The sequence below is a fragment of the Oratosquilla oratoria genome, chromosome 28, assembly GCF_046742065.1.
Source record: "Oratosquilla oratoria isolate Oo_2021 chromosome 28, ASM4674206v1, whole genome shotgun sequence".
NCBI lineage: Eukaryota > Metazoa > Arthropoda > Malacostraca > Stomatopoda > Squillidae > Oratosquilla > Oratosquilla oratoria.
This window is the reverse complement of record NC_134804.1, coordinates 46,085,242-46,098,770: the sequence shown is the minus strand read 5'-3', so window position 1 is coordinate 46,098,770 and position 13,529 is coordinate 46,085,242. Positions and strand designations below refer to the sequence as shown.

The 13,529-nt window shown below is 38.8% G+C and overlaps 1 protein-coding gene across 5 annotated transcripts in view; it reads left to right on the top strand.

The window, feature by feature from the left end:
• LOC143040387 (facilitated trehalose transporter Tret1-like) overlaps window positions 1–13,529 on the top strand; it is a 31,629-nt gene that overhangs the window by 2,182 nt on the left and 15,918 nt on the right. The window contains exons 1-2 of one of the 5 annotated variants that reach the window (XM_076211401.1): window positions 10,248–10,393; window positions 12,631–12,799. In XM_076211401.1, the coding sequence (XP_076067516.1) occupies window positions 12,761–12,799 (39 nt within the window). In that variant the 5' untranslated portion in view covers window positions 10,248–10,393; window positions 12,631–12,760. Of the gene's footprint in view, window positions 1–10,247; window positions 10,416–10,446; window positions 10,568–12,630; window positions 12,800–13,529 lie in introns of those variants that run through there. The other 4 variants (XM_076211400.1, XM_076211402.1, XM_076211403.1 and 1 more) reach the window with 4 other exon arrangements.

The window sequence follows — 13,529 nt, the reverse complement described above, 5'->3', positions numbered from 1 at the left end:
GTTTAGTAATGAGAGGTTAAAGTACCTGACTGCGATCCGATTTTCAGAGGGGATGAAGAAAGTAGTCTATCTAACATCAGCATTAGTAAAGTAGAAGTAGTCAAGCAGATTGAAAGACTTAAAGCTACAAAATCCCCGGGTCCAGACGAAATTTTTCCGAGAAATCTAAAGGAGTGTAAATTTGAAATCTGCGACCAGTTAACTGAAATATTTAATAAATCAGTAGACACTGGTTTTGTGCCTACTGCTTGGAGGCTAGCAAACGTTGTTCCTATCTTTAAGAAGGGAGATAGATCGTCTATATGCAACTACAGGCCAATCAGTTTGACATCGGTTATAGGAAAAATGCTTCAATCAATAATAGTAAATAGACTCAGAGAACACATCGAAAGACATAATTTAATTCGTGATTCACAGCATGGTTTCTCCAAGGGTAAGTCATGTGTGACTAATCTTCTATCCTTTTACACTAAAGTATATAAGGCGTCAGGTAACAATGATAAGTACGATATTATTCACCTTGACTTTAGCAAATCGTTCGATAAGGTGCCACACCAGAGACTACTAAATAAAAATCAAAGCCCATGACATAGGAGGAAAAGTGTTAGCATGGATTAGAGCTTGTATTAGTAACAGAAAACAGCGGGTCACCATAAATGGAGTAAAATCTAGATGGGGCATTGTTACTAGTGGGGTACCCCAGGGCTCGGTTTTGAGTCCGTTGTTGTCCATTATGTACATAAACGACTTAGACGACGGGATAAATAGTTATGTTATTAAGTTTGCGGACGACACTAAAATAGAACGCCTAATTAGGTCAGGAGACGACGCAGAGATTCGGCAGGGTGATCTTAACAAATCGTTCACATGGTCGGTGAAATGGCAAATGAGCTTCAATATCTCTAAGTGTAGCGTGCTAAATGTAGGGCTACACAACCCCGAAAATAGATACAGTTTAGCTAACACGCATTTAGAGAAAACTGAGTGCGAGAGACTTGGGAGTTCTAGTGAGTTTGGACCTTAAAACCAGGAAACAGTGCATTAGCGCCAGGAATAAAGCTAACAGAGCATTAGGTTTCATTGCTAGGAAGGTAACGAATAGAAGTGCAGAGGTAATTATTAAACTCTAACCAGCGATAGTTACACCCATCCTTGACTATGCGGTACAGTTTTGGTCTCCGTCCTACAGAATGGACATCAATTCACTAGAATCAGTACAGAGAAGAATGACCAAAATGATACATGGACTCAGAAATTTGCCTTACGAAGAGAGGCTTAGGCACTTTAACTTACACTCTCTGGAAAGACGCAGAGTGTGGGGCGATCTAATAGAGGTGTTCAAGTGGATCAAAGGCTTTAACAAGGGTGATGCAAACAAGGTCATCATATCAAATAACAGGGCAGGACTCGCAGTAATGGTTATAAACTGGACAAATTTAGATTTAAAAAGGAAATAGGCAAGAATTGGTTTACTAATAGGGTGGTCGACGAATGGAATAAACTTAGTAACCATGTAGTAAGAGCTGAAACTATCAGTTGTTTTAAGAAACGATTAGACAACTTTATGGATGGGGATGACAGGTGGTGATGGATACGGAGCTGCCTAGTGTAGGCATTATGGTCACTTGCAGTCTCCTTCATTCTTATGTTCTTATGTTCAGACCGTAGTAGGAAGTAGGATAAATGAACTTTTGTTTTAGGTTTCATTAAAGTTAAATTATATGAAATATAAAAGGGTAGTCAACTAAAGTCATTGGCGAGAGCGGGACCAATAAACTGTGTCTGTGAGAGACAGATCCTGACTGCTTTCACCATAAAATTACATGAAGATGGTGGTAGTTTTTAGAAAAAAGGAGTATTAATAGTGGTTGTGTTTGTAGTAGTTAATATCAGAAGTAGTTATAGTAGTTAATATCATAAGTAGTTGTAGTAAAAACAGATGAACCCGAAGTGGTAGAAGAAGGGCTAGCAGCAGCAGCATCAATAACAGTGAATTTTTACAAAACCACAAGGCTTATCTATTTTGATAAGACTGCAACTGTCTTATCTGCTCGCCCAGTGGGGGTCTTATCAGAATCACCTGTAACATCACATTCACCACTTGTGCTCCTCTGAGAAGTGAAGTTGGAGGCTGGGTGGTGGGGGAGGGTCATCCCTCAACTAAATAAGATCCTATAGTTGTAGTCACAATGGATTATACAAAATGGCATTTCAGCACAAGCCTATAGCAAATAATGATAAAGATAATAATAATATCAATAATAATGATAAATATACATATGATAATGATGATGATGATGATATCTTATTGCGCCGGACGGCCGACCATTGAGGTGTTGATGTTGACTAGGTCGGTGTTCACTAGATCGGGTGAAGGTGGACATGAGCTTAGAACGTGGTCAGCGATCTGTACAACTTCTCCGTACTCACAGGATGGATCTGTCTTGAGGCCCCATTTAATCAGATTGTCACCAGTTCAGGAAACTCTGGGTCTTGCTCTAATTAGTGTGGACCACTCGTGTCTTGGAAGTACCTGACCCATCTCTGAGCTCTTCCTTAGGTTCTTGCACTGTATCGTTAAGAGGGATTGTGATTTCAGATTCCTTCCATTTTTTAATTCTAGAGTTGTGCCTGGTGGCAATTCCTCCACAGCAGCAAAGCCCCTCCGTGACTTGACTCTGCTCGGGAGAGGTGCGTGAGAGTGTAGTGTTACCTTGTGTCTGATGTTTGTTTCCCCTTTTCGACTATGGTATGTCGTCGACTGTTTGCGGGTGCAATGCCTGTGATTGTGTGCAGGGTGTTGATGGGCTTGGGGCGCAGTGGTCCTGTGATAATTCTACGGGTTTCGTTCAATTCTGGGTCTATTTTCTTTGAATGAGCTGATTTACTTTAAAAAAAAAAAAAAAAAATTACTCTCCTGGTGCATATGACAGTGGTAAGGCAGATGTTTTAAGCGTGTGTGCATTAGCGCACCACACTTTGTTCCTGCCAATTTTCTAAGCAGGGAGTTGGGGAAGCTTACTTTCCCTCCGAGTTTTTGTATGTGGGTGGCAAACGTGAGTGTCCTGTCCAGTTACCCCCGAGGTACATTGGAAATTCCTGGCGTTCTGATTCCTTTCCACTCCGGTGGTGGTCGGGCCACTTGCTGACCCCTCACCGCTGCCACCAGTTGCCTCCAGTTTCTATGGTTCTGTGCCACTGCTGTCATCCACTCACGGACATCTGCTCCAGCCCTGTCCAGGTCCTCCTTCACGTTGTCCATCCATCTTCTGCGTGGTCTTCCCGGGAATCGTCTTCCTCCTACCATACCGTCCTTCATCACTCTCTTTGGTATTCTTTCCTGGTCCATTCTTGCAACGTGCCCGGCATACTGCAGTCGCCTTGACTTTATAACGTTCACGATATTTGTTTGACCCGATTCCTTTCCACACCACTGTGTTTTAAGATTTCGGTTTGCTTCTCTATTCTTTAAGTGGAAAGAGCACACCTGGGTTTTGGATAGGTTTGGGTTGAGGGACTTTTTATCGTAGTAGTGCCTCGTAAGTTCGAGGTTTGTTGATAAACGTGCCTCAACCTCTTGGAAGGTAGTGTACTGTGTGGCTAGACAGAACTCATCCGCGTAGATCAGTGGTTCTAACCAGGGGTACGAAACCTTGAACCCTGGGGGATGGGGGGTACGAGACATGATAGCCAGTTCAATGGTACTGTATATTTACAATGAGAAAGCAGAGCAAGGTTTGCATCACTCATCCTTTTCATATGTTTCCATTGTATTGGATGGGGGTACGAGATTTTTTTTTTTTTTCTGAGACTGAAAAAGATTAAGAACCACTGGCGTAGATGAATCTACGGACGACGGTGGAAAAGTGTTGGTTGTTTGTATAGATGTTAAAGAACAGAATACCCGGACTGATCCCTGGGATAGACTGTTCTTTTGTGTCCGCCATCTGCATTTGATGCCATTTATTTCAATATAGAATCTGCGGGTTTTCCAAAAGGCTTCTTATGACATAAACTGTTCTGGAGCATGTTGGTAAGTTTCAGCAACAAGCCTCTGTGGTTCATCGTGTCGTATACTTCTGTTAGGTCCACAAACACCGTTCCAGTGATTTGCTGCTGTTCAAGATATGCCCCAGGAGGGCCCCTTACTGGGGATAATGGTTGCCCAGACCCTAGGAATTAGGTGTTTTCAAACACACACAGTGTTAGCGGTAGAAACTTTGGCTTACGCGAAAGTATCCTTGGGTAAGGAGTACCTCAGGTTTGTATCAGGGAACAATTAATTTTCCTGCGAAAATTACATTTTTCTATAAACTGGTGAGGTTCAGGACCTGTCCACTACATGAGAGACATGGCCTGAGATTAGCTTGCTCAGGAGAGAGGAGGCTATGAACAGTGGAGAATTTTTTATTTAAACACTTACTAACTTAATAATGAACGATAATATAAGACATTACATAACCTTTAATGATGTGTTTTTGATTCATGGTACAATTATTCATCCGTAAGAAATGGATTAGAGAATTTTAGCTTCTCTCTAGGCTTATCATTAATATACTGGATACAATAGGTAGGATGGAGGAGAGGGGGGGGTGTTTGGAAGGTCAGTGTAAAGAAATGGAAAGAAGTTAGAGTTATGATAGGTGTGGGGCAGACCCACTTGCTCGCTTATCATTACTACTACTACTACTGGACAGGATAGGTAAGATGGGGGAGAGGGGGGATTTGGGGGGTTAGTGTAAGGAAAAAATGAGATGGAAGGAAGTTAAAGTTATGACAGGTGTAGGGCTGACCCACTTGCTGTTTTTAGATATATATTTTTGTGATTAGCATGTTGCTTTGTCGCGGAGCTTCTGCCTAATTATTCATACGGAGTTGAAATTGGAGTTTGGTCCAACTTCTTACTGGTTGGGTCTTCCCTCTTGAGTTGATATGATGATATTAAATTCTTTTACTTGATTTTAGTATTACCTTAGTTTAATGTTTTTCTTTAATATTTACTGAACACGACTATATTCTCCGTGACTAATGATAGACATCAATATCCACGGGACATTCACACTTAATATTTTCCTGGTAACGGGCGATGTTACATGTACTGTACTGTGAATTTACATGTATATATTTATGTACATCTGATTAACCAACGAGAACACAACGCAAATCTACTTGAATCAAACTGCTGACTTAGCAGTACAACTAAAAAAAGGGCATATGTTACATTTAGAAGAATAGTGCACAAATTAGTTTACAAAATACAATTGTTACTATACAGAATATTAGTATATGCACTCATACATATTTATATTTCATACGGAGTTTGGTCCATCTTCTTTCTTGAGTTGGTATGATGATATTAGATTCTTTTACTTGATTTTAGCATTACCTTAGTTTAATGTTGTTTTTCTTTAATATTCACTGAACACGACCATATCCTCCGTGACTAATGATAGACATTAATATCCACGGGACATGAATACATAATATTTTCTTGATTGGGGGCGATATTTATATGTACTGAGAACTTACATGTGTATGTTGATACGCAAAGGATTTAAATGTTGACTGACATGAAAATGTGGAAGAGGTATGATAGATATGGGGCAGAAATACTTGCTCATTTCTATACGTCAGTCCGCAACGCAAATCTAGTTGAATCAAACTGCTGACTTAGCAGTACAACTAAAAAAAAGGGCATATGTTACATTTAGAAGAATAGTGTACAAAATAGTTTACAAAATACAATTGTTACTATACAGAATATTAGTATATGCATTTATACATATTTACATTTCGTTATTGGAAACATGTAACTGTTATTAAAGATATAGTTGCATAATTAATTGATACAGGAAATTATATATGTCGTGCGTAAACTAAAGAAAACGATTTCTTGAAAGCGTGACGTTGCTACAGTTCCATATCCATCACCACCTGTCATCCCCATCCATAAAGTTCTCTAACCGTTTCTTAAAACAACCGATAGTTTCAGCACTCACTACATGGTTAATAAATCTATTCCATTCGTTGACCACCCTATTAGTGAACCAGTTCCTACCTATTTCCTTCTTAAATCTAAATTTGTCAAATTTAAATCCATTACTGCGAGTCCTACCCTGTTGTCTCAATAAGTTGAGATTGTTTGACTCATCCTTATTAAAGTCTTTGACCCACTTGAACACCTCTATTAGATCACCCCGTATGTCTGTTTGTAGGATGTGCACATTAGTGATATGAATCTATACCTTTTTAGGTGATTGAGGTCCTTATATTCCTATATGTTACCTGCAACTCATGTATTGTATGTGTATATATATGTGTGTGTACGTGTGTAAGCATGTGCATCCCAGTTGCCTTCCTACATTCATTATGAAAACCTCCCCCCACTGTATGACGCTATTGCGTAATTTATTTATAAAAAAATAATCCTTATTTGGTTTTAAGAGAACCACTACTTTGGTTCTTGCCCACTTTTTGATACTTTATGCATTCTCAAGCATGGATTAAAGAGGGACATGAACCACCAATGTGGTATGGGTTCGAGGTCTTTGGTGAATTCATGTAGTATTCCATCTATGCCTACAGCTTTGTTGACCCCGGTCACACAATCACGATTCTCGTCAAATGTTGTGAATTTGAAAAGCAGCAAGACGACTTCGTCTACAGTATTCTAGATTTCCCTAAGTCTACAATTCAACAATGTGTCTAATATTCGTATTCTAGGTTTAACCTCTCTTAGTTCGTCATTCAGCTCCTCAGTATATGACGCAAAGGCGATTTGACATTTGGAGATTCGAAAAATAAAATATTGTAAACGAAGTCATTTCTACTCAAACGAACTCACTTGAGTCGCATATGTGTGACCGGGACTTTAGCTGTTGTATTTCATCTGAGAGCTCTTCCAAGGTGATGGGTAAGATGGTGTAATTTCCGTCAGATAGAGTTGTCTCCGTCTCCTGTCGTCTTGTTTTGCCGCCGTTTTCTTTTGTCTGGTCGGCACGTTTACAATTATTTGAAGAGCAACTTGTTTGGATGTTACCCCAGCTTGTCTTTTTAGTGGTCTATTGTCAGTGTTCAGTTTGCAGACTGTTTTCCATGTTTATTATTATTATTATTATTATTATTATTATTATTATTATTATTATTATTATTATTATTATTATTATTATTATTATTGTGTCTTATCCGTATTTTCAATCAGATCGTCCCATTTTTGTTGACTTGGCCTAGTGAAGAAATAATCAGTTCTCCCAGTGCGATGGTATCTTGGTTAAAAGTATCTTTTTAATACAGGGAGGTGTACTTTTCATATAGCTCTTTGTTATCACCCGTTAGATCACAGCTTATATATATATATATCTATATATATATATATATATATATATATACATATATATATATATACATATTTCTTTGTGCTGCCTTCCATACTAGTTGGACGAATTTGTCATATTAGTTTAGATCTGATGGCGTGGTACTAATTAGTTGGTCGACTTATTGGGCGCATAGTATCCAATTGGCTTTCTTCTGATTAAACTTTGGGAGGTACTTTGATTCTATACGCTTCACTGACGGATGGAAATCTACTTTGGTATAGTTTACAGAAAGAGGTTCATAGTTACAGATGACACAAAAGAAAGATCTGTATTGCAATCCCCTTCGTTTAGCGCTCTTAAAGGTGGGGGGGGATCCTTTGGTTCATAAAGCGCCTCTAGGTTGTTGTTTAGAACCCATAACACGACTTCTTCTCCATTTGCATCATCGTCTTCATATCCCCAGTTGCAGAGCTGGGCGCGTTACCGCCGGCCGGGTAGTGCGTTACCGAAAAATCTGCGTATACATACTGCGTATTTGTATATACATATACACATACGCGGGCAGTTCTAAATGAAATTAAAATCGGTAACGCATTGACGGAAATGCACCCCAGATTTTTCGCTAACGCACTACATGTCCTGCGGTAACGCACTACCTGTCCGGCGGTAACGCGCCCAGCTCTGCCCAGTTGGTGTTGTGTTTGTGAAAGTCACCGGGAGCTCGAGGTTAGGCGGCCACGCGAATGGCTCAACTGTGGGGTTTGTATGTAAAGATGACTCTTAACTTTTCTGTTTTTCTTTGGAGGATCTTTAGACAGCTAGCCTTGCATATCACTGAACACGTTACCAGAGACCAGTCTTCAACGAAGACTGCACTTTCATATACATGGCTTAGAGTGACAATAATCAAGTGTATTCCTCCTATGTGGGTTTAAGAACATAACATAAGAACATAAGAATAAAGGAGACTGCATGAGACCATAAGGCCTACACTAGGCAGCTCCGTATCCATCACCACCTGTCATCCCCATCCATAAAGTTGTCTAATCGTTTCTTAAAACAACTGATAGTTTCAGCGCTTACTACATGGTTACTAAGTTTATTCCATTCATCGACCACCCTATTAGTAAATCAATCAGATATTCGCTCTATGTGTTTCCTGTAGACAGAGAGCATCTAGGGCAACGTTTCTCAACCAGGGCTCCCCAGAACCCTAAGGTTCCGCAAAAGGTCCCTAAGGGTTCCGCGAGAACAAGTGAGATAAGCTAATGCACTTTTGATTTTTTTTTTATTTACTTTCATATACGTAATATAATCAAACACGCACGACATATTCTTGGTTATTGTAATAATGTAACATAGACGTCATCCTATCTAACCTATTATTACGATGAAAATAAAATGAGAAAGATATGGGGTACATGCTTTTTTTTTTTTTTTTTTTTAAGGGGTTCCTTGAGACATGCAATTTATTCTAAAGGTTACGCAAGGGTAAAAAGGTTAAGAAACGTTGATTTAGGAGCTGGTCTGCCAAGACCTGTGCTTTGCTGTGACGAAAGCCTTCAGTGTTATGGCTGATGATCCTCAGCTTATCTCGTGGGCCATGGGCTTATCATTTTACCACACATTGAACTGAAGTCAGTTGGCTGTGGCGGTGCGTCTTGTCAGGACTGACGGGGCCAGGACGAGAACGTTCCTGACTAATAATTATAGTAGTAATAATAATAACGGTAATAATAATGATGATAACAATAATAATTATAATTGTAATAATAATAATAAAGATAATAGTAATAACACCACCAACAACAATAATAATAATGATGATAATAATAATAATAATGATAATAATAATAATAGCCGTGATAGCAATGATAATAATAATAGTAATAATAATAACGATAATAATAGTAACGGTAATAATACTAACAACAACAATAACAATAATTATAATAATAATGATAGTGATAATGATAACAATAATAATAATAGTAATAATAATAATAATAGTAATAATAATAATAATATTGATAATAATAATAATAGTAGTAGTAATAATAACAATAATAATGATAATGATAACAACGATGGTGATAATAATAATGAATGTACAGCCAAGCGAGTTCACAGAGATCAGGACGCGAAAAGGAAACAAAAGCTAACAAATCCTGCTGACGTTGCCATGGCGACCAACTCTGTCCCAGCAATGCATTATACGAGTACATGAATGTGTGGTTTTGTGTGGTTTTGTGTGCGCGTGTAAGTGTATATGTATGTGTGTGTGTGTGTGTTTGTAAATGCGAAATTTACAGAGGATTAATATGATGAATACGTAATTATTTTTATTGGATGTTAGTCTCTTATGAAAGATTGTTGCGTGACTTGGGTCCGTAGAGGTATTGCTAAAGTCCCTAATATAGTTATGATAATAGTAATAGTAATGGTAATAATAATGATAATCATAAGATGAAGAATAACAATAATAATGTTAATAATGAAATTCATAATGATAATAATAACAATAATAGTAATAGCAATGATAATGATAATATTTATAATAATAATGATAATAGTTATAATATTAACAATAATAATAATCGTAATAACATTAATAATGATAGTATTATTATTAATGATAATAATAGAATTATTAATAATAATAATAATAATAGTAATAATAGTAGAATTAATAATATTAGTAATAATAATAATGATAATAATAATTCCATTTATATTACTAATATCTATATTACTAATATAATAATGATAATGAAATATAACAATAATGATAATAACAATAATAATAACTGTAATGATAATGGTAATAATTATAATAACAACAATCTTACAAACTGCATTTGCGTAACTGCACGCACGCACGAACACGCAAACAAAACACCTGCATTTGGTCTGTGCGGCACTACTGCAACATTCACGCACGCGCAATCTCTCCGCGTTCATTCGCTCGCCTGACGCCAGAGTGAGCGCGTGTCGACGCCTCTGCTCGACAACTTCCACTCCCACTCTGAGTCTATAGTCTCCTCCAGTGACCGACCGACCTTAAGTCGGTGCGCCAGGTCGGTTCGTGGCTGACATTTGGTATATCGTTGAAACTCCGCGCTTATCTTCACTCGCTCCCTCCCTCCCCCCCTCCTCTCTCTAAAACCATCAGCGCAGATGCACTTGGGAAGCTGCTCTCGGAAGAGCGTTCCCGCCTAGTCATTTATCTGCTTCAGTTGCCGTTTCTAAGGGTATATAGACCGGTTGGTGGGAGAAAGTATACTGTATGTGGATCAGGTTCAGTTCTGCTCCACATATTGTGGACTAGGCAGGACAGCTGGAACGGTGCAGTGAAGTGTAGTACATTATAATATTCCATCGTCTTACGTGTGCAGTGTGCATTTTCTCTACAGGAAATGGATCTGAGTTATACGACTATCAGTGACTTCTACTTGACCAGGCTTCTTAACCGTATGTGTGTGCGCGCGCGCGCGTGTGTATGTGTGTGTGGTGTGTGTGTGCGTGGTGTGTGTGTGTGTGTGTGTGTGTGTGTGTGTGCGCGCGCGGACGTCAACATCTGTAGCTGTACGGGAAAACAACAGCTGTAGCACCTGTCAACGCTGCATCCTGTGAGCCTACGCCAAGGGCCACCTGTAGCCGAAGCCTCGCCTTTACCCTAAGTGCACGGACAGCCAGGTCACGTGGGACTCACCGGGAGCCGTTGGGAATCGAGACCTGACGCGTGGCCTGTGACCTCAGTGGAACTGTCGTCAGAGTGGCTAGTGATTTTAATACAAAATCGATTCGTCGCAAGTGAATGATAATAATGGAAACAATACATACTATAATGATAATAATAATAATAATAACATAATAATGATTTATAATAAAATCGCTCTGCGCTGTCGTTCATGGTGCTATACGTCAAACTAGATAAAATCACTTGGCAACAACATGGGGCACATGTGAAACTATAATGGATATTGAATATTAATGCATGTATCAGCATAATAATAATAATATTTTCCCCTACGTTCCGCTGCCTTCATCTCTATTACGATTTCCCCCACTAAGGATATAAGCCCTGGTCACCATAATATCTGGTCATCATAATATTTTCGTTTTTACAACTATAGTTTGGTTATGTAAGTGAACAGCTTTAATTTGGATGTCGACAGAATTTTATTTTGCTAAGAAAACTTCGTGGAGGAGGGAGCCAGGGAGGGAGGAGGGGAGAGAATGTTGACGATTAAAACTAATACCCAGACGACATGGAAAACCACTGCCGCTCACGCATATGTACACGTGTGTGTGATTCCCTATGGTCTTGGATCACGTGTTGGACTCGTGATCGACAGCTATTTCCCTCCCGAAAGAGAGCTCATATATGACCGAGCTATGGGTAATGCTGTGACCTTACACACACACACACACACCTTTAACCACGAGAGTTGGAATAACGACCCGCAGCGCAATGGTACTGAAGTTATTTCAGTCCTGGGCGGGATTCGAACCTGTGCGCATGTGTGTACGTGTGCGCGTTTTAACAGGGCCTTGAGACTTACGTAAGACAGCGCGTGCGCGAAGCTGTGGTAAAACGAGTTCTAGTGATCTATCAAATGAGATCGAATTCCTAGTGTGTGGGATTCATGTCAACTGTCAAACGGACTATTTGTTCTCTTGTATTTGTTTTGTGAGTTTAAAACTTTCCTGTAAAGTTGAAAATGTAAGAAAAACAATGTATTACTCTTAATTAATTAATATACGTATATTTTTCACCATAAATCAGACGATATTAAGTGAAGCGTTGGTTATAGAAATAGTAAAATGAAAAGTCTAAACAGCAAAACAACGAAACGAAAAATATAATAATGATTAAAGAAAAATATATAATATCGACATCATTAAACCTAATGTTGGTACAATCCCATTTCCTCCCACCCCCTTACCTTGTCGTAGTGCTCAGTATACATTTTGTCTTCACAAGCGTCAAGCGAATGTAGATTTATAGGGAATTTTCAGCGAACCGCTAAGACAAAAACCTAGCTTGACTCACACCAGATAGGAAATTAATTCTATCTTTCAATCTTGAACAAATGGAAGATTATCTCCATTATCGTGATGACTGTATCGATCTTCTTGTGGTCAAGATGCAGTAACTGATGAATATGTTTATTAATTAATACTTTGGGCCAATTCAGTGAAACATTTCACCGTCAACTAAAGGCGATCTGCATCGAAACCACAGTGCTATTTGGAACATTTCTTCCGATTAAAGTCTAAACATTTATAAACCCATTTTCCTTCTTTACAGGGGAGTAACCGCCTACATCTGTCCTAGCTTCGCGCCCACTCAGTGAAGGTCGCTTGTGCCTTTGGTGCTGTGACGCGTCGTCACGTCGTCGTTGTAGTTTGGCGGGAAGAGGAAAATCAGAAGAATCAAGATGGCCGAAACGACAAATAAATCGTATAGTTTTAATCAGGTAATTTGGGGGCAAGTTTGTTGCTGGTATTTGTGTGTATCATTTGTATGATTCTATTTTATTTATTCATTTATTAATATATTCATTATCGAATTAGCGACTGGTTTGTAATGCTCCGTCGAAATCAACTGACACCATTCATGAACATAACTCCAGAATGTAGGCACGAGTCACGTTTCCCTTGTTGTTGATCATACTGGGTTATCTCCACGAGAGACAAACAATAATGAAGAAGAAGGGAACAGGGACACCAACAGAACTCATGATTGGGACAAATATATAACTGACCAGTTCTGCTGAGAGCTGTTTGGGATGGTGTCTGCAATAGTGGAGGGTTTCCCCGAAGAAATGTGGGAAAGGGCGTTTGTGTATAAGTGAAGTAAGGTGTATTCTGGTGTGTGCTCCTGAATAATGATATTAACTACATTTGTTCGTACAAATCATATTCTAATCCTTTAGAAGGGTTATCACACTGGACTTCCACGTGTTTCACCAGCGCCGACTGTTGAGAGTTCGTTTGAGTAAAAACGACTTCTGTTACAGAATTTAATTTTTAAATCTCCAAACATCAAATTATCTTTCCGTCACATATAACAAAGTTGAATAATGATCTAAGAGGTTGTGAATCTATACGAATGTTAGACATATTACTGAAATATTCTTAGAGAAGTCTAAATTTCTGTAAGCGAAGTCATATTCTAGTTATTCAAATGGAGGTTGGAGGCAGGAT